We start from the raw sequence: 22,389 nt of genomic DNA on the forward strand, positions 1-22,389 counted from the left end.
CGTGAGATTTAGCAATGTGGGGCAGAGAAGCAGCTGGATTACCAGGAAGTGAAATGGCACTGGCTTCAGCTCCCCTCAGTTAAAATGACCGTTCCAGGCTACTTTTTTTATTGAAAAAAAGACAGATTTTGCTAAATGAAATGGGTAAATCAGATAATGGCCATTTTTACATGCTGCGTGTATTTTTTTTTCTTAAATTTTTCAATCTTAACTAAAGTCTCTCTTTAAAATCCAGTAATACACTGTCTCACCCTGCTCTGCACATGCTCAGTTGCTCTCTATTTTAGGCACTGCCGAGTTTGTAGAGGCTGCTCTGCTGACAGCCTTAGAGCAGAATTAAACCCTCTGATCCTGGATTATTTGAAAGTTTGGTTGAGGACACAATCAAATGTGACAGTTGGCAATCCAAGCATTCCAGGAATATAACTTTTTTAAACCGTTAAATCTATGGGTTTAGTTCTGCTTTATGATTTACTGCTGTTCATCGGTTCTGGACTTCAGCAAAATAGCAGCCTCCAGCAAGAAGAAAGAGGAGCTATGCTATAGGCAATTTACAGCACACACTAATTTTGGTAGCATAATTATTAATGTGGAATTTTATGTTCCTTGCTAAAGAAAATTATTTTTTATCAAGTTGTTATGGGTAAAGTTCCACTTTAAGCATCTGACATTAGATGGGGATTTTTGTCTTTCAAGGAGTCTAGTACTGGGTTGGACGCCCTTTTGCCTTCAGAACTGCCTTCATGCTTCGTGGAATAGATTCAACAAGGTGTTGGAAACATTCCTCAAGAGATTTTGGTCCATATTGACATGATTGAAATGATAGCTGTGCGTCAACTAGTTTACCAACCTTTAGCTTTGATTGAAGCTGGTTTTAAAATTTGCATGACCCAGGATCTTGTCTTTGCAGATGAAATACATCCAAGATTTCCAGAGAGAGAAACAGGACTTTGAAAGGAACCTGGCAAGATTCAGGTGATTAGGGTTCATTTACAACTTAGCAACTAAGACTACGGAGTTGGTTTGTTTTTCCTAATTTTCCTTTGTGTGTGTACAGGGAAGAGCATCCAGACCTCATGCAGAACACAAAAAAATCGGACGTCCCTGAAAAGCCTAAGACCCCTCAGCAGCTGTGGTACAACCACGAGAGGAAGGTCTATCTTAAGCTGAAACCCGATGTAAGTGTGAATTATTGTCCATAGTCTTTAGAACCAAGTTGAATCCCTTTCTAAACTAAGCCCCCCCCCAATCATATTTCCGATTTCACCCAGTCATGTTACCAAAGAGCTTTGTTGAATCATGTGTTGTGTCTTTGATTCCAGGCCAGCACTAAAGATGTGAAGGATGCGCTAGGAAAACAGTGGTCACAACTTACAGATAAGAAGCGTCTAAAGTGGATTCACAAGGCACTTGAACAGCGCAAGCTATATGAGGTAATGGTGCTGACTCCAGCCAAAACCTGTTAACCTATAGCGTGAGAAAGAGTTGTGACATTTGCAGGTTTTCATTGCTGGGTTTAACCCAAATTTCATTGATGGGATACCACCAGGACAGGGAGAGAAGGCATATCTCTCTGATGGGGATAGACGTCATTCTCAGTAGAGTGGGAAAGCGTTAGAAAATCTGTTAGATTTGTATTCCTGTCTCCGTCTTTCTGTCCCGGTAACATCTGCATTCTGATTTGTTGTCCTAGTGGGGTGTCAAACTCAATTTCATTGCGGGCCGCATCAGCATTATGATTGCCCTCCAAGGGCCGGTTGTATTTGTAAGACTAGATGTCCAGAGCACCCCCCCCTCTTACATCAGATGTCAAGAGCCCCACCACCATCAGAAGTCAAGAGTCCCCCACCCCCTCCTTACATCACAGTGCACCCCTTATCTTGTGTTGCTGTGGGGAAGAAGTTAGGGGTGGAGCTGGAAAGCTGAAAGTGCGGGGTCTGGAGGAGGACTGGAGTCAGCTGAATGCTGAGACCAGGGAAGATGGAGCCGAGGGGGTGCTGTGGCTGCATAGAGGTGGAGAATCTGTAGGGGGAGTTCTGTCCTCCTCCCTGCTGGCGAGTGTTGAGATGGGGAGGAGGGGACAGAGAAAAGCCTCCACACCTGAACGGAGAAGCGCAGGACCTAGAGGAGGAGTTCTGTCCTCTTTTCTGCTTCGGACTGCTGAGACAAGGTGGGGGGCAGAAACAAGGGAATTGCCGCATCTGCAAGATAGGTGCGAGGACCACATGAAATGGCCTGGAGGGCCGGATTCGGCCCACGGGCTTTGTTTGACACATGTCACTGGGACAGGAAGTTAGGTGACACCTTTCCAATAGGGACATGGACAGCAGACAACTCAGTCGAGGCTCTCTGATTCTTACCCACTCTATGAAAATAAATAAATAAAGTGGATCTCTGGGGTTGCCCCCGGCCTGCAAGGGTTAAATGATGTTTATCATGTAAACCAATCAATACATATGAATAATTGCACAAAAATCTGATATATTGGTACAACGCAGAGACATTCAAAGAAATCACTCAACAAGTAGCGGCCTTCAACAAAGTGATACATATTTATGAATGTATAAGAGGCAAACATACCCAAATTGCCTTAACGAACATAAAAAACAAAACCCAGAACTTTGGGAACTAAGAAAAAAAAAAAAAAAAGGACATATATGACCTCCAATACAGGAAATACTTATGAAACTCCAACAACAGAATGATACCAGCATAAAGTCCACACAATCCCTAGTAGGGGCCTATCCCTGAAGAAGTCTGTCCGTCACAAGCTGGTGTGGTGGTATGTCTAGCCATGGTTGCCACATAGAATACAATTTGCGAGGGGCATTTCTCTGTTGATGCATCCATTTTTCATGAATAAGCATGTTATTTCCTTGTTCCACCCACTGCTCCCTGGTAGGCACATGAGGAACAATCCAATACCAGGCAATCAATTTACGAGTGGAATACAGTAAACGTAAAACCACAACATGTGCATGTTGGGTAAGGGATTCTTCCTCCAAACCTCATTGCAGTAACGAAAAAGCTTGGGATATCTCCAAAGCATGTGAATGAGATCCCCGTGATGTCATTCACATTTCGGGCACATGGGGTACTCCTACGCTCTCATCTATGTAACTGTACTGGTGTTCTATATGTCCTGTGTAATAACTATAAATGAGAGCGTTTTTCATAGACTGACACCAAAACAAGAGGGGCAGAGGGCAGACAAAGTTCCCAGGTCTCACCATCAATAGCACCCAAGTTTTTCTCCCGTCCCTTTTCTACATGGCAGCACTGGAGGGCATTAAGGAGAATGGAGAAACTTCCTGAAATCGTTCCCTTTTTTATCATTTGCCAGGAAAACATACTGAACTATGGGATGGTCAGTTAAGTGTAGTCTAGAAAAACGAGATTGCAAATGGAGAGCATACCTCAATTACAAATATCTGTAAAACTGACTTCAGGGAACAACAAACTCCATCTGTAGGTTTGAGAAAAATATAAGAATCATACTATTATATAGCTGGGACATGTACCGAATCCCTGCTCCCTCCCATTTCTGAAAGCCCTCTAATTTAAGGGCTTCTTTATAATTATGCAATAGGGTATGGGATTAAAAAGCGTTTCATTCCCAATCGTAGGAGCTGTAGGCACCAGGTTCGTAAACCCTGCCTCCAGATAGGTAAGGACGGGACTATCGGAGCCTCTGGGAATAAAAAGGTTACAGATAGGATCCAAGGGATCCATGTAGCCCAAACCTCCCATCTGCTGTAATTGGGAGGCGCGATAATAAGCCCTAGAATGAGGAACAGCTAGGCCTCCCAGATACCAAATTGTAGGGTCAGAAAGCTAATGCAGGCAGTGCTTTTACGCCACATTAGCTCCCTAACTAGGGAATCTATGCAAATAAACCATTGGCGGGGTGTCCAAACAGGGAAGGATTAAATGCATACAGCAGCTGAGGAAGGGTTAAATGTTTGTCTAGGGGGCTGCCAAAAGAAGTTTTACTTGCATCCACACCCCTTATGGCCAGCACTATCCTTTGCTCCCCTACGTTCCGGCAGTGGACTGTGTCCCTCAGCGTCTTCACATCAAATGCTGGGCTATGGGCTCTGCTTTGGTCATGATGGCATCAGAGGGCCCCCGACTGTTGGATAAGAAGGGAGTGTGTAAAAGAAGAAGGATTGGGTGGGTAAAAAGTTTTTCCACTGCAATGGAGCTTTTTTGTTTTCTCCGGAGTTTAGCTTTAAATTAAAATAGGTTACAGATGAATCCAGGCTTTTATAAATATAATAAGAAGATGAAAAGCCACAAAACCTTCAACGCTGCTTTCTCTTGGTGGAAGCCATAACCGCTCATGCCAAAAAGGCCTCCGGCTGCGGAGAACACAAGACCTAATCTGATTGGTTAGGTTGGGACAAGGCAGATAGTTCCAATTTCAGAGAGATATGGTTGTGATTGCAGAAGTAGTTTCTCAACTGATCGCTGTGTATTTCATTTGTTATCCTTCTGTTACAGAACGTAATGAGAGAGTACATGCAGAAGCACCCAGAGATGAATATATCTGAAGAGGGCATCACCCGCTCTACGCTGACCAAGGCAGAGCGCCAGCTTAAAGACAAGTTTGACGGTCGGCCAACTAAACCCCCTCCGTAAGTTGTTAGCATGGAGTTGGGGTTTCCCCCACCCCCGTTTTTGTTTTTTTTAATTTGCTTCGGTCAAGTCACATGATCCTGCAGCTCCAGCTCCCCTGTGTTAGTGAGCGGCAGCTGCAGGGGAGAGGAGGGAGCACAGATGTCATGGCTCCCAGAATTCACAGCCATTGTTGAGTGCTCCCTCACACATTGGAGCCAGAGCTGCAGGATCATGTGACCAAATAAAAAAAAAAAAAAGTGAGTTCACAGATCTTTTTTTTACAGTGTAGACAGGATAGGTAGGAGGAAGGGGGAGGGAACATTTTTTTAAATTGTGTTAGTTTTGAAATCCACTTTAAAGTAGTTAAGGGTCTAAAATCTTCTGTTGAAGATGATTTGTGGTGTTCCTGGGCATACTTATACCGAATGGCGCAATTTATGATTTGCTGCAGTTGGGATCAGGGAATTGCACAGTTCCCAGTGGTGTTGCTGTTTTATAGCGAACGTCAAGAGTCCTGAAGCTACAGGCTCTTAATACACGAGTTGTGACTGTTATGTTTAATGCTATGGCCTTTTTTTTCCCCCCTTACAGAAATAGCTATTCCATGTACTGTGCAGAGCTGATGGCCAATATGAAGGATGTGCCCAGTACAGAGCGTATGGTGCTGTGCAGTCAACAATGGAAGCTGCTCAACCAGAGGGAAAAAGATGCTTATCACAAGAAGTGTGAGCAGGTAATCTCTTCATGATCCGACAGCATTTGTGGTCTTGCCTCATTGTGATTGGAGAATATATCTCAGGGGATTATATAAAATGTGCAGTAACAATAAATGAAGTGGACTTTATAGATATTAAAGCAAAATTTCAGACAGGGAGCTAAATACACGGATGAAATACATATATGGGAGCTGTTTTTACCTGCCATGAACTGCCAGGTGTACTATTCCATTAAAGTCAAAGGAATTTTGCTAACACATGTTTGACATGCATTTCAAACGCGCGTATATAGTATATAACACCCATTGATAAGAGCCCTAGGACTTACGGGTCTTATCCCTCCCCAACTTGTAACTGGACAATAAATGAGAACCAGAAGACCAATGAGCTCATCTCTCTTTCACTCTGCTTTTTCATGCACCTAGCACTGCAGTACTGGCTCTTTGTGCTGCTTCTCTCACCTCCAGGCTGAACTTTGCTGTACAGGCGACTGGAATGGGCTGACGTTACCAAATGTAGGTGCTAAACTGGTTCCCGCCCGCCATATTGTAAATTGATGGTCGGACGGGATCACTCTCGTTCTGGGAGGACGTCATGTGACGTCCTCCCATTCTTGCCCTGCGGGAATGCAGCACGGTGACCAATGGTGCACTGTGTCACTTAGACACAGTGCTTTACTGATTTCGGTAAAGAGCCAATGACGTAGGCTCTTTACCATGTGATCAGCTGTGTCCAATCACAGCTAATCACGTGTAAAACAAATGCAGGTTATCTGCATTTCCTTTCCTCAGTGCTGTCGGTGTCTGGGGAAAGGAAAGCCAATAACCGGCATTTGTTGCTGTCACAGCCATAAATACTGCATATGAGTGTCCATCCGTGCAGCATATAAGTACCACCTATCAGTGCCCATTAATGCCACCTATCAGTGCACATCAGTGAAGAAGAAAAAGTAAGTGCAAAATTTTACAACAGAATCAAAGAAAAAGGTGGGTTTTTTTTGTTTTTTTGTGTTTTTTTTTTTTTGTCTTTTTTTTCATTTCTTTAGCAAAAAAATGAAAAAAAAAAAACCCCAGTGGTGATTAAATACCACCAAAAGAAATCTCTATCTGTCTAAAAAAAAAAAAATTATAAAAATGTAATTTGTGTTTAGTATTCCATGACCGCGCCATTTACATTCATAGTGCGACAGCGCTGCAAGCTGAAAATTGGCCTGGGCAGGAAGGTGGTCTGTATTGAAGTGGTTAAACTGCTTGCACAAATATATATTTACAGATTTATTAATGAATACAGGCTATATTGGTCTGTGTCTGAGTTTAGAATCTGGGGAGAACTTGCATCTGTTTTTAGAGTACTAGAAACAAATCGACCAGAAACGTGATCATGTCTTGCTAGGTGGGAGAGGCTAGACCAACATGTATGTAGTCAAGTGAAGTACTGCTGTACATCTTATGAGAATTTTCCTAAAGGGGAGCAGAAGGATCTGTGTCACAGTTGTACCATTACATCAAAGCAAATGTGTTTAATCCATTGATTTTTCTCCTCTGTGCAGAAAAAGAAAGAATATGAAGTGGAATTAATGCGTTTTCTTGAGGTGAGTCTTGTTTTGGTCTAAAAATGTGCTCTTTGAATCTTTCAACTCAAGGAGTTTAACATTGTCCCTCTCTTTCTGTCTCTTTCACTATACTACAATCCATCCTATATACAGAGCAGTGCTGTGACTGTTTTGGTTTACCAACACGCCTTTTTTTTTATGTAGACTCTCCCAGAAGAGGAACAACAGAGGGTCCTGGCAGAGGAAAAGATGGTCAGCCTGAACAAGAGGGTATTGAGCAATGCCACCTCGAAGGCGGGAGCCCAGGAAGCAGCAAAGGTAAGCAACCAATGTGAAGGCTGACTCCTTTACAACATTTTTATTTCAAGTTCTTGATGTTCTGTTAAATGTCAAAATTGTGTTCTCCCCCCCCCGGTTCAGGCAAAGAACAAATCTGGACAGCCAGATAAAAAGAAAGGCGCAGATGAGAGGGGAAAACTTCCAGAACCACCAAAGACAGCTGAAGAAATTTGGCAACAGAGCGTGATTGGGGACTACCTTGCCCGGTTTAAGGTAAATTGGAAATGTATCTAAATCAGTGTTGTGCACATCTAGAGACACGTTATATGTCCTAAAATCTGCTTTCTATTTTTTTTTTTAAATAGCCATAGTAGGGTGATAGATTTTGGTCCACAGAAAGACAACTATCTCTTCCTCCAGAAGGAGTAGGAGCGACTTCCCCCTACTTTTGGAAACAAAAGAACATCGCCCACTGCCGTCCCTCCCCCATTCAGGAACAACCTTGTATTTCTGTCAATGAATACTAGGCAGGCTCTGATTGGCCTAGGTGTAGATCATGTTGGCAAATTCCCGTCCTCTCTACCTCATCCAATGAACGCCTGCCTAATGCCCCGTACACACGGTCGGACTTTGTTCGGACATTCCGACAACAAAATCCTAGGATTTTTTCGGACGGATGTTGGCTCAAACTTGTCTTGCATACACACGGTCACACAAAGTTGTCGGAAAATCCGATCGTTCTGAACGCGGTGACATAGAACACGTACATCGGGACTATAAACGGGGCAGTGGCCAATAGCTTTCATCTCTTTATTTATTCTGAGCATGCGTGGCACTTTGTGCGTCAGATTTGTGTACACACAATCGGAATTTCCGACAACGGATTTTGTTGTCGGAAAATTTTATATCCTGCTCTCAAACTTTGTGTGTCGGAAAATCCAATGGAAAATGTGTGATGGAGCCTACACACGGTCGGAATTTCCGACAACAAGGTCCTATCACACATTTTCCATCGGAAAATCCGACCGTGTGTACGGGGCATAACATTCATCGACAAAAATACAGGTTGGTTTATGAGTGGCAGAGGGACAGAAGCGCACAGAGCTCTTCTGTTTCTGGCAGAGAATAGACGCCCCTTCAGAAGAGGACAGCACTAATACAGTGGATTGCAATGGTCCCGCCATCCATAATGTTGTGACATGTGTATCATTGCTTTTAACCAGGCTAGGCCACAGTTCATCTGTCATGTAAAATTATTCCTGGAGTTCTTCCTTTTTAAAGCAGTTGTAAACCCTTAGACCCCTTTCACACTGGGGCGCTTTGCAGGCGCTACAGCGCTAAAAATAGCGCCTGCAAAGCGCCCTGAAAGAGCCGCTGCGGTGTCTCCAATGTGAAAGCCCCAAGGGCTTTCACACTGGAGCAGTGCTCTGGCAGGACGGTAAAAAAAGTCCTGCTAGCGGTATCATTGGAGTGGTGAAGGAGCGGTGTATACACCGCTCCTTCACCGCTCCTGCCTATTGAAATCAATGGGGCAGCGCGGCTATACCGCCCGCATAGTGGTTTTAACCCTTTCTTGGCTGCTAGTAGTTCACAACTAGAACTAGAGTGAAAATCCTTCTAAGGAAATTCTTCCTTATTATGTAATTCTAGAATGACCGAGCCAAAGCCCTGAAGAGTATGGAGGCCACCTGGATGAACATGGAGAAGAAAGAAAAGATCATGTGGATTAAAAAGGCAGCTGAAGACCAGAAACGATATGAGGTATTCAGAGATAACATGGCACGCTGTCTAAAAATGTATAAAAAAAGAGTTGAAAAGGGCTTCATCATTGGCTGTTCTTCCTGCTTCCTTTCAGAGAGAATTAAGCGACATGAGGTCAGCTCCAGCAACGACAGCCAGTGGCAAGAAGGTGAAATTCCAGGGAGAACCCAAGAAAGCCCCAATGTATGTTTGTACAATACTCCTAACCTGTTTTTATTATTGTTTTTGTTGGCTCAACAAAAATCCTAGGCATGAGCCAGGAAGATATATACCGTGTGTACTGCTGCACAGGGGCCCTGAGGTTAATAGGCTAAAATGGTGGTGCAACGGGGAGGTAGATGTTCAGGATGGAGAAGAGCCTTGAGTAACAGTGGATCATGCGGGCTTGTCTATAGAAGAGCCACTATCCCTATAAAGGGCCTTCGCTCTTTCTGAGTTTAGGTCAGATATATTGATGACAGTTATTGGAAATTAATAAAGTTATAGAACAGCTGGATATAATAAGCACCTTATCACAGAGATCCTGTCCTCTGTCACCCATTGCCAGAGCCATCATGTTGGCAAATAAAACACTTAACTGTCCACACCAATCCCCACCTATTATTTCTCTTGACTTCACCAATAAAGCCACAACTTTACCTTTATCTGTACTCCTATTACCCTTTGCCAGCCGACATGGTGGTAGACCACCGGGGCTAGAACTGTACCAAACTCCCTCTCCTATGAGGCATTGTGGCCCTTCCCCTCACTTGTACTTCCATTACCACCGAAAACAGGATCCCAATACTATATGAATGCAGCTCCAAGTATTATGCCATTGTGATGACTGAACCCAGGACCCCAGTACTCTAAAGATTTACACCAATCGGCCATAACATAACCACCCACCTAATATTGAGTAGGACTCCCTTTTGCTGCCAAAACAGCCCTGACCAGTTGAGGGATGGACTCCACTAGACCTCTGAAGGTCTGTCTCCACTGGCTTGCCTTCTTCCCACAGTGGATCCTGGAAAAAGGGTGATTCTTCAGACCAGACCATCTTCTTCCATTGTTCTGTGGTCCAGTTCTGATGCTCATGTGCCCATTGTCAGCATGGGCACCATGACTGGTCTGCAGCTACACAGCCCCATACGCAACAAACTGCGATTCTGTGTTCTGACACCTTTCTATCGGAAACCAGCATTAACTTTTTCACTAATGTGAGCTACAGTAGCTCTTTTATTGGACTGGACTGTACAGGCATTAGTGAGCCTTGGTCATCCATGACCCTGTTGTCAGTTTACCATGCTTCAGGTATGAATAGACAAAGTCAGTGATCGGTACCGATCTCCATCCTGACACATTCCCCACAGCAGCCGACGGTAGAGTGAAGGGGGGACAGGGGATCATAAGGGGCGATCACAGCAGGAGGTGGATAGGAGGGGTGGCATGTCGAGGAACCAGCATTAACTTTTTCAGCAATTCGAGCTCCAGTAGCTCTTGTATTGGATCAGACTACACATGCATTAGTGAGCCCCGGCCACCCATGACCCTGTCGCCAGTTTTCTTTCTTTGGACCAGTTTTGACAGATCCGGGCCACTGCAGACCGGGAACATCCCACAAGAGCTGCAGTTTTGGAGTTGCTCTCACCAGCATTACAATTTGGCCCTTGTCAAAGTCGCTCAAACCCGTACACTTGCCCATTTTTTTTCTGCTTTCAACACATCAACTTCAGGGACATGTTCACCTGCTGCCTAATATTTCCCTACTTTCAGGTGCAATTGTAATGAGCTAATCAATGTAATTCACTACCTGTCAGTGGTCACGATGTTACGGCATATTTGTTTATTTATCCAATAGAATTTTAGGAAAGTTTCAACAACTTATCACTACTCTGTCCAAACTGGCAACTAGAAGCCACCTTATTGAATACTTCTTCTGATCCACCTTTTAGCACTTTTAATCTGTAATTGGAGTTGGCATATTCTTTTTAGTCCTACAGACATGAACAAAGCACTACCCAGAGCCTAAACCGATCTCCTTGTTATTCATGTCCCTTTTATGTGGACATTTTTCATGACCCCCCCCCTCATTTTCCTCCATATCACAATCTTTTTTTTCCACTAGGAATGGCTACCAGAAGTTCTCCCAGGAGCTGTTGTCAAATGGAGAACTAAATCACCTTCCCTTGAAGGAGCGGATGGTGGAAATCGGAAGTCGCTGGCAACGGATTTCACCCAGCCAGAAAGACTTTTACAAAAAGCAGGCGAAGATCAACAGAGAGTCTACCGCATGCAGCTTGAAAACTGGATGAAGGTAAGCCTTCTTTGACTTTCTCTAGGCCAGCTGCTGCTTCTTACTTGTCCTACCAATTTACGATAACTTTTTCACTTTTTTCTTGCAGAGTCTATCATCTCAAGAACGTGCCGCCTACAAAGAGGCGAATTCTAGTGTGAGTATGCCAACTTGGCAAGGAACCGACTTTGGTCTGTTAGGGAAGATCATCTAAGCTTATCTCCCATATTTATCTTGTTTTTTGCAGAAGCGTAAGAGTACTACGAAGCTGAAGGGACCTGCCCCCAAATCCAAGCCAACCTCTCAGAACAAATCCGTAAGTGACAGAGGCATAACTAGAACCCTCAGGGCCCCTGTGAAAGAAACCATAAGGGGCCCCCTGACCCCCGGCCATCCCATTCTCTCTCCCCCCCACCCCCACGTGGCAGAATACTACGGCCAGGCAAATGCGACTTTTGCATCCCTGGTAGTTCTACCAATGGTGTCAGTAGTTTTTTGTTATTTTCTTTTTTTATAATTTTTTTTTTTACCATCTTATATATATAATATCGCAATTGCGATCTCTGTACATGCCCCCCTGGTAAGTGATAGAGATATAGATATTGAGTTGGCCCACCCTTTGCTGCTTTAACAGCTTCAACTATTCTGGGAAGGCTGTCCACAAGGTTTAGGAGTGTGTCTATGGGAATGTTTGACCATTCATCCAGAAAAGAATTCAGGCAAAAGTCAGGCACTGATGTTGGATGAGAAGGCCTGGCTCGCAGTCTCCGCTCTAATTCATCCCAAAGGTGGTCTATCGGGTTGAGGTCAGGACTCTGTACAGGCCAGTCAAGTTCCTCCACCCCAAACGCGCTCATCCATGTCTTTATGGGCCTTGCTTTGTGCACTGGTATGCAGTCATGTTAGAACAGGAAGGGGCCATCCCCAAACTGTTCCCACAAAGTTGGGAGTATAAAATTGTCCAAAATGTCTTGGTATGCTGATGCCTTAAGAGTTCCCGTCACTGGAACAAAGGGGCCAAGTCCAACCTCTGAAAAACAACCCCCACACCATAATCCCCCCTCCACCAAATGATATGGACCAGTGCACAAAGCAACCTAAACCTTGTGGACAGCCTTCCCAGAAGAGTTGAAGCTGTTATAGTTGCAAAGGATGGGCCAACTTAATATTGAACCCTATGGACTAATGCCCCATACACACGATCAGACTTTCCGACAACAAAACCGTGGATTTTTGTTCGAAGGTTGTTTGCTCCAACTTGTCCTGCATACACACGGTCACACAAATGTTGGCCAACAATTACGAACGTAGTGACGTACAAGACATACGTGATATCTCCATTAGGAACGCTAGTTTTACAAGATGGAGCGCTTCCGGCTCGTACTTGATTCCGAGCATGCGTGGACTTTTGTGCGACGGACTTGTGTACACACGATCGGAAAAATCCGACAACAAAAATTTGTTGGCGGAAAATTTGAGAACCTGCTAGCCAACATTTGTTGGCGGAAAGTCCGACAACAAATGTTCTGTGGAGCATACACACGGTCGGACTTTCCGCCAACAAGCTCCCATCCAACATTTGTTGTCGGAAAATCCGATCATGTGTACGGGGCATTAGACTGGAATGCCATTAAAGTTCATGTGTGTGAAAAGGTAGGTGTCCCAATACTTTTGGTTAAAAAAAAATTATGTATGTATATATATATTATATGATAGATTTTTATTTTTTTTCTGGTAATATGGTGTATGGATGTGTTTATATATAGTTTTATTTATATAAAGATAGATAGATATTTATTTATTTTTTTTTGGTAAGGGGATTTTTCTTCACTTCTTGTCCCAAAGACATAACAGGAAGTAGGAGGAAATCCCCTTTGACACAGTTATCACCAGAATAGGTGTCCCCAATGGAAGATGTCCCCTGTATGTTCCGTATGTTCACCTATGCCCAGCAGCACATTCCCAACTTCTCTTTCCTCCCTTGCTCAAATGTTCAGATGCTGGAAAGAGGAGAAGCCACCTTGTGTAAGCTATGAGTCATTCAAATCGTAGTTTACACAAAACTCTGGACTCTCCCTGTGACAGCGCTGGTGATTGGCCTAGCCCAATCACATGGCAAGTTACATGCTCCTTCATACTCCAAAGAAGTGTTGGAACAAAGTCATCTAAAGCCCAGGGCAAACATACCAAACTGGCCTTGCCCCCCTAAGATGTATGAGCATTAGGTGTCAGCAAAAAATCCCCCGCCCTCCCAGTGCAAATCTGCTCCCCTGCTGAAATCCTCCCTCTAAGCTCAAATCCTCTCTCTCCCCAACCCCCCCCCCCAAAAAAAAAATCATCCCTCCTAGCACAAATCCTTTACCCTTCACATTTCCCCCTCCCAGCACAAATTCTCCCCCCAATCCCACCTCCTAGCACACATCTTCTCCTCCAAATTTCCCCTTCTAGCACAAGTAACCCCCTAATCATCCCTACTAGCACCAAACCCCCCTCCCCACCAAAAAAAATATGTCCACTCCTAGCACAAATTCCCTCCCCCCTCTACCATATCACCTCTTCTAGCACAAACCTCCTAAATCCCCCCCTCTAGCACTAATCCCCCCCAAATCACCACTCCTAGCACACCACCCCCCCAAATTTCCCCCTCCTAGAACAATTCTTACCCTCTGCAACCGACCAAATTCCCCATCCCAACACAAATACCCCCCCCTTCCCAATCTCCTTGTGGTCCCTCCCACCTCACATGATACCACAGTGCCCAGGGCAGCCGTCCCTCCTGCCCACCCCTTGTCCCGGCCCTGCTGCAAAGTACCAGTTATATTCTTCACTCCCACCAGGTGTACATATCTTTATGGGGTTGAAGGGAAGGATGTCTGTCCTGCTCTGCACAACATTTGAGTTGCCCAACTTGGGAGTCCCGGAGTTTTATTACTTGGGTTCATAGATTGGTACAAAGTCTCACGAGCACCTGGGGGGGGGGGGGGGGGGTTGTCGCAATTGGTTGAGCACCTTTATGTTGGCAGGCCATGGATTTGATTAAGAGTCTTCTCTGGAGATTGTTTGGTATGACTGACATACCACCATCATTTCAGGACGACGAGGATGATGACGACGACGATGATGATGATGACGACGACGATGACGATGATGATGACGACGATGACGAGGATAAGGACTCCTCCGAAGGAGACTCCTCTGACTCTAGTAGTGAAGACAGCGAGGATGGGGAGGAGGTGAGCTGATGGGGTCAAACTTGTTTTTCTAAAGGTATCTGAAAAGTACCGATTTGTAGTACTGACCGTTGTGTTTTCCTACCAACAGAATGAAGATGAAGAGGAGGATGATGAAGAGGAGGATGATGATGACAATGAATCTGGTTCCAGTTCCTCGTCTTCGTCCTCAGGAGACTCCTCAGACTCCGACTCCAACTGAGGGAAACTGACATTTTTTTAAAGAGGAGATTGAGTGGGACTGATGTGTTTAAAGTGTACCTGTCTCCGCTACACTGGAAGCAGCCATTTTTTTTTTTTTCTACTAACCCATTCTTGATCAGAGCGCAGCCTGTTTCCATCTAGGAACGAGGAATATCACCTAATCAACAATTTGGATGCAACCAGTGATGTCATCAATACTCAGTGATCGGATAGGCTGCTTTATACTGAGTCTTACACAAAACGGCCTCCTCAAGTGTGTCAGTGACTGGTACACTTTAGATTGTTTCAGGGCTGTAGCGGTCTGATAGGGTATCTTGGAGCATGATTAGCCTCCATGTAAAAAAAAAAAAAAAAAAAAAATCTGTATCACAGTTGTGGCACCGTGAACCTTGAGCCTCTCCTACTTTTCTACCTTGGAAGGAAGTTGATGCGCTTTTCAGTTTTTCCTTCCCTGACTGACTTTTTTTGTGCAACCCTCCTTACAATCCCTGTAAATGATGGGCCTTAAAGTGTCTGAAAGAAGAACAAGTTTCCATAGCAACTAGGCAGCTGCTCTTTTATTTTCTAAACTGTGATGCTAAGAGAGATGCTGATTGGTGGTCATGGGCAACAGCTTTTCTTTTATGAGGTTTCTTCTTACCTTTCATTTTTTCCTACCACCCCATGTATTTTATTTTTCTCCAGCTCTGCTTAAAGCCCAGATGAAGTCGCAGAGCTAGATGTGTAATTTAAGACATTGTTCTAACAACCCTCATTTTACTGGTCTCTCTTCTATTTTTTTATTACAGCAGTTATGCAGGGTGTCTGTAGTCTAGTAGGCAACAGAGATGCACTCCGTGATCAGCATTCAGTAGCAGAACTGGTTAAACACGCCCTCTCCTCTCTCTGCAAAACAAGTCGGAGGGGGTGTGGCTGTTACTCAGCTCTGCCAGGATAAAGCACTGCAGTGTGAAGTATTTTAAGGCATTTTTCTAGCCAGTCATGAATCATGACCTAGAGAACTATGAGACTTCATTTGGGCTTTAATTCGACCTACAGTTTTACTACTTCCCCATAAGCTTCCCTCTTGCATGAACCCGTTTTGCATTTTGCTTGTGTAGTAGTGTCCTTCTCCATCTAGGAACGTTTTGCTTAAGACCAGAACCGCCATATGATCTTGTCAGTGTACCAAACCCGCTCATTTGTCTCCTTGCTTTTTCTGCTATGTATAAAATCAATTTTAGGCAAAACGCACCTCGATTTGAGAAGGGCCCCTGTCATACCCAATCTGCTTTGCCGTACTATTTTTTTTCCCTTCTGTTTTTGTATTAAGACTTGCTGTACTTGGCCCTCCTTTATGATCCTGTCGTCCTGTGTCATATCTGCTACCCTTGGCACCTTTTGGTTCAGAGCCGAGGGTGAAGCAGGGATTTTAGATCATTGGGCATTTTGGCTGAAATTGTCTAAAAGGGGCGTCAATTGTTATCAATATAAAGGATGGTCAAGTTGGCTGCTTGGGGCAACACACAGTTTTCCAGAACTGTAAATCATGAGACTTTTAACAAGACCGGATCTGCTCTGCTTGTTTGCAATCACGGATGTCCTAGAGTTTTGAGTTGATCTCAATCTGTTGCATAAGAGAGAAGGATGTTTGAGGTAGCCATCGCTTGAAGCTGACCTGTCTAGGGTAACTATTCTTCATAGCAATGCTTGGGTCCCTGTGGAGCTCCTTGGTGCCCAGGTTGCATGTAGGGTCTCAACTTCTCTCCACACTAAGGCTGGCCAAAGACGGTTCAGCATGACCGGCCAAGATTCGAACCATGTGTGGGTAGGCTGAATGTACCAAGTTGATCCATTGATCAGCTTGGGTACAGCAAGCCTGCCGAATTCACTTGCGATTATCGCTGATGGCTGCTATAGCCTCTAGCAATATTCATTGTCTTCTCCCGGTGGGGACAGCTTCCCCTGCTGGGAGCAGACAATGGCTCAGCAGGACACTGTGTTGATGGGGGAATCATGCAAATTTCCTTCCTGCAACCTGTGGTCGGAAGAAAGAAATTTGCACAGTCTATAGCCTGCCTGAGATTAAACCCCCACCGCCATCACTAAATTCAAATAGCAGAGCTTCAGTGAGCAGTAGAGGCCCTGACATTTAACTGGACCTTGAGCTTATTCTCAACATGGAGAGAAGTTGAGGTGGCCATGTGCTCAGCCTGAGCTTAGGAACCATGGGAGGAGCACCACAAGGGGCCAGGGATTGATTTGAAGATTAAAACTGGTCATGCACATGGTAATTTTTTTGGTCAAAATTGCAAAAGCATTGGAAGACCTAATAGTTGGTTTACTTCTCTGCTTAGCTTTGACATGACAATGGACCAATTTCTGGTGGTCAGTCAAAGTAGATTTCTTATTTTCTGACTTTTTTTTTTTTAACTTTTGATCGCTTAAAGGAGATCCCAGTGGATCAAAAGTGGTTGAAATTAAATGAAAATTGTCATGCGTATGGCCAGCTTAACACTTGCAGGAAAGGTGTCTACACTTAAAGCGGAGCGGCACCGAAAAAAATTTTTTTAAAAGTCAGCAGCTACAAATACTGCAGCTGCTGACTTTTAAAACATGGACACTTACCTGTCCAGGGCGCCCGCGATGTCGGCACCCGAGGCCGAAGCGTCTCTCCGTCCTCGGGTGCTGCCGCCTCCATCTTCGGTAAGGGAATCAGGAAGTGAAGCCGTGCGGCTTCACTTCCCGGTTCCCTACTGCGCATGCGCGAGTCGCGCAGCGCAATACGAATGGTCCCTGCTGCCTCTGGGACCCGTGTGTTTCCCAGCAGGCAGCGGGGGGGGGAACAGGATGTGGCGTAAATACCCGCAGATTCTGCGGCTATCTACGCCGGAAGTGGGTACAGATACCTGTAATATACAGGTATCTGTACCCCCCTCCCCCCTGAAAGGTGCCAACTGTGTCACCGGAGGGGGGGAGGAATCTAATGAGTGGAAGTTCCACTTTTGGGTGGAACTCCACTTTAAGTAATGTTAGCCTAGGCACATTGTGGGCCCTCTCAGCTTCATTTTAAAGCTAAGTTCACATTTTTCAGAAAATAACCAATGCAGTGAAAGGGCCCCAGTCTGTGCAGCTTTATAAAATGTTCCTTAAATTTATTGCTGTACCAGTAGGCCAGTTGGGCCCTCTGGTGCCTGGCCAAAAAACTCCCAGTTGGCAATCCCCATGTCCTGCCTTTTTGGATCTTGCTCCTGTAATGCTGGGAGTGAGCGTCCAATGGTTTTGATGTCCTAGCAACCAGGCAGGATGTGGTAATCACTAGCTGGGAGTTTTTCAGTCAGGCTTTCCAGGGGGGCTACAGATGAAATTATTGGACATTTTACAAAGGTGCAGTTTTTTAATATCTACTGGAGCCCATTAACTGCGTAGGCTTATTTTTTTTCTGGAAAAGATGAACTTCGCCTTTTTGATATTGGACCATGTCACAAAATGGCTTCCAGTTCCTTTACTGTACAGGTAACAGAAGCACTTTGGGTCTTAAAGCCTAATTGAAATCGCTAAAAAAGACATTCAGCCAGCTCGTCCTCATACTAGCAACCTCAGTCCATCTTTCCTCCACTACCCTGTTTACAGCAGTTATGCATTGTGTCTAAATTTGACATCCTTGCCCAGTGCAATCTCTAATCTGACCTGGACAGACACGCCCCCCTCTCTTCCTCAGAGGATAGTTATCCCGAGGGGTGTGGCTGTTACTCAGCTCCGCTTGCATAAAGCACTGCAATGTGAACGCAGGAAGCAGCTTTTTTTACTGCATAGTGCTGCTCTATTTCAGCATAACTCACTGGACCAGGAGGGCAGAAAGCCTAAAAAATCATTTTCAAGTGTAGTTCCACTTTTGCAGTCAAATTTCTGAAAACTCCACTATATGTTTATCATTCACACAGCATACCTAAAAATATTATTTCGAAAAAATTAATTCTTCCCTTTCTAGTTGTTTCTTAAAGGCCTTTTGGGCAGACCGCAATCTACTCTGAACAGATTTAGAGTCAAAGTGGAGCGACAACATAGGGGCAGACTCATTGCCGCGCAATGCAGAATTCAGGCCTTTAACCCTTTTAGTAGAACAGTGGTAAAATTTAGTTTACAACTGAAAATTAGATCTGCCAGCACAGTACAGATGGTTCATTATGGTAAACATTAATGCCCCAACCACCTCTTTAATATTATATAGCTGAGGAAATATTGGAGTTTTCAGAAAAGAGCAAGTCAAAAGGTAAACAGCAATTTTTTTATTTTATTTTTTGTGAAGTAGGTGTTCTCCTAATTTGTCTGCAAAATCGGAAATACACTTTTAAATTATTCCAAGTGAAAGGAGGTTCTAAATCATAACAACTGGCAGTGCAGGTCGATGAAGAAAACCGGAGCGCAGGACTTCAATTGGGCTTTAAGTGTAAAAATCAGTGTGTTGCCATAGCAACTCGGTGACATTTTCCTTTTATTTTACATACTGTTAGCAAATTTGAAACTGGAATCTTGTTGCTATGGGCAACACAGGCCCCACCCTTCTGCTGCGATGGGACTGGGGGTAGTGAACAACAGTTGCACATCAGATCGCAGATAGCAAACAAAAAACAACATCTTTGATCTCCAAAAACATCGGCGAGAAAAACAGTTGTTGCCCATAGCAACTAACCTCCATGTTTCTAAACTGTGGTTGCTCTGGGAAGCAGTCCGCTTTTGTATTTGCTCCGGTTATTCTCAGTTGGCCCAGTGGTTGAGAAGGAGAGGTTTTTTTTGTGTTTTTTTTTTTTTTTTCTGTTTGTTACATGTATCAAAGTTGTATTTTAGCCACTTGTTTTAGTATGTACATCAAGTTTTTTTTTTTTTTTTTCTCTTGCGTCCGTTTTAAGAAACCGAAAAAAAAGCCCTGAGTTACTTTGTATTTTTTTTCCTTTAAAATAGTTTTTCTCTTTTTGAGGGAAATTTAGATTCTTTCTGTGTCCGATGTAGGCACGGTGAGATGCGACACTTTTAGTGCATTTTTAGCACTATGGAAAAAAAAAATAGGATGTGAGCTACGTTACAATAATAAAAAAAAAAAAAAATAAACCTTTTTTTTTTTTTTTTTTCCTATATTGACGATATTTAAAAACACGGAAAAAAAATGTTTTTTGTAGGTTAAATTGAAAACAAAAAAAAAAAATGTGTTTTGTAACAGATTCATTGGTTTAGTGTAGACAGTTTAAAGATAATGAAGTGCGTTCTCATTATTTTTGTTTTGTACAAAAAGGGGGATGGGGAGGGCAAGAGTTTTCTGTTAATTACTCTGGAAAAAAAATAAATAAAACTTTAGGGATAATAGATTTGTCTGTGTTTTTTTTTTTTTTTTTTTAAGATTTTTTTTAAGATTTTTTTTTTTTTTTAAAAGCTTTAACCGGTTCCTATCCAGCCATTATACATAAAGGGCTGGGTGGAAGCTTGCGTATATACAGTATCTCATAAAAGTGAGTACACCCCTCACATGTTTGTAAATATTTTATTCTACCTTTTCATGTGACAACACTGAAGAAATGACACTTTGCTACAATGTAAAGTAGTGAGTGTACAGCTTGTATAACAGTGTAAATTTGCTGTCCCCTCAAAATAATTCCACACACAGCCATTAATGTCTAAACCGCTGACAACAAAATTGAGTACACCCCTAAGTGAAAATGTCCAAATTGGACCCAATTAGCCATTTTCCCTCCCCGGTGTCATGTGACCTGTTAGTGTTACAAGCTCTCAGGTGTGAATGGGGAGCAGGTGTGTTAAATTTGGAGTTATCGCTCTCACTCTCTCATACTGGTCACTGGCAGTTCAACATGACACCTCATGGCAAAGAACTCTCTGAGGATCTGAAAAAAAGAATTGTTGCTCTACATCAGTGGTTCTCAACTCCAGTCCTCAGGACCCACTAACAGGCCAGATTTTAAGTATTACCTTGGGGAGATGCAGACTAGAATACTGCAATCATTGAGCATCAAATGATATCACCTGTGATGTATTTCCGTTATCTTGCAAACCTGGCCTGTTAGTGGGTCCTGAGGACAGGAGTTGAGAACCACTGCTCTACATAAAGATGGCCTAGGCTATAAAAAGATTGGCAAGACCCTGAAACTGAGCTGCAGCATGGTGGCCAAGACCATACAGCAATTTAACAGGACAGGTTCCACTCAGAACAGGCCTCACCATGGTTGACCAAAGAAGTTGAGTGCACATGCTCAGCGTCATATCCAGAGGTTGTCTATTGGGAATTAGACATATGAGTGCTGCCAGCATTGCTGCAGAGGTTGAGCCTGTCAGTGCTCAGACCATACACTGCACACTGCATCAAAATGGTCTGCATGACTGTTTCGTCCCAGAAGAAAGCCTCTTCTAAAAATTATGCATGAGAGCCCGCAAACAGTTTGCTGAAGACAAGCAGACTAAGGACATGGATTACTGGAACCATGTCCTGTGGTCTGATGAGACCAAGATAAACATATTTGGTTCAGATGGTGTCAAGCATGTGTGGCGGCAATCAGGTGAGGAGTACAAAGACAAGTGTGTCTTGCCTACAGTCAAGCATGGTGGTGGGAGTATCATGGTCTGGGGCTGCATGAGCGTTGTCGGCACTGTGGAGCTACAGTTCATTGAGGGAATCATGAATGCCAACATGTACTGTGACATACTGAAGCAGAGCATGATGCTCTCCCTTTGGAGACTGGGCCGCAGGGCAGTATTCCAACATAACGACCCCAAACACACCTCCAAGACGACCACTGCCTTGCTAAAGAAGCTGAGGGTAAAGGTGATTGACTGGCCAAGCATGTCACCAGACCCAAACACTATTGAGCATCTGTGGGGCATCCTCAAACAGCAGGTGGAGGAGTGCAAGGTCTCTAACATCCACCAGCTCCGTGATCTCGTCATGGAGAAGTGGAAGAGGACACCAGTGGCAACCTGTGAAGCTCTGGTGGACTCCATGCCCAAGGGGGTTAACCACTTCAATACCGGGCACTTTAACCCCCTTCCTGCCCAGGCCAATTTTCAGCTTTCAGCACTGTCGCACTTTGACAAGTGCACAGTCGTGCAACACTGTACCCATATTACGTTTTTATCATTTTTTTCAAACAAATAGAACTTTCTTTTGGTGGTATTTAATCACCACTCATCAGATAGATAGTCTCTCTCTCTTCATAAATTTAGGCCAAAATGTATACTGTTTTGGTGAAAATAACCCAAATCAGTGTATAGTTACTGTATACATATCTAAAAATTGATCAATCCTGATGTACTGACGGCCTATCTCATAGTAGACAGTCCAATGTATTTGGCAGGGCGAGTTGAAGTTGTCATTTTGTGCACAATCTTTTGGAAAATGAAGACATTATTTTTATTTTTTTTAACATACTGTCACTAGTGCAGTACAGCATTATATATAACTAGTGACAGTATGAAAAAAAAAAAAAAAATGTTTGTTTTCTTTTTTAATTGATTTATTTTTTTTTTTAACATACTGTAACCAGAGTAATACAATGATACCATAGTAAGACTGTACTACTCTGGGGAGGTGATCAGGATTTTTTTCTGTAACAGGCTATGCTTGCTTATAACAGTGAATTTTACTATTATAAGCAATCATTTTTTCTGAATGAAAACCAATTTTTCAGTGTTTACTATTGTTATTAGCTGTGATTGGCCACAGCTAATCACATTGTACAGATGGGTTGAACAGCCGGTGACCGATCGCGC

General features: G+C 43.7%; 1 protein-coding gene across 1 annotated transcript in view; it reads left to right on the plus strand.

Moving 5' to 3' along the window:
• Positions 1-19,857, plus strand: part of UBTF (upstream binding transcription factor) — a 34,948-nt gene extending 15,091 nt beyond the window's left edge. The window contains 16 exon segments of the mRNA XM_073607756.1: positions 911-975; positions 1,058-1,178; positions 1,323-1,433; positions 4,504-4,637; positions 5,212-5,353; positions 6,886-6,927; positions 7,093-7,206; positions 7,309-7,440; positions 8,818-8,928; positions 9,023-9,111; positions 11,036-11,169; positions 11,172-11,224; positions 11,313-11,360; positions 11,451-11,519; positions 14,296-14,436; positions 14,525-19,857. Coding sequence (XP_073463857.1) covers positions 911-975; positions 1,058-1,178; positions 1,323-1,433; positions 4,504-4,637; positions 5,212-5,353; positions 6,886-6,927; positions 7,093-7,206; positions 7,309-7,440; positions 8,818-8,928; positions 9,023-9,111; positions 11,036-11,169; positions 11,172-11,224; positions 11,313-11,360; positions 11,451-11,519; positions 14,296-14,436; positions 14,525-14,635 — 1,617 coding nt within the window. The 3' untranslated portion in view covers positions 14,636-19,857.
• Positions 19,858-22,389: the final 2,532 nt, after the last annotated feature.

The sequence above is a fragment of the Aquarana catesbeiana genome, linkage group LG12 (genome assembly GCF_042186555.1).
Source record: "Aquarana catesbeiana isolate 2022-GZ linkage group LG12, ASM4218655v1, whole genome shotgun sequence".
Classification (NCBI taxonomy): Eukaryota; Metazoa; Chordata; class Amphibia; order Anura; family Ranidae; genus Aquarana; species Aquarana catesbeiana.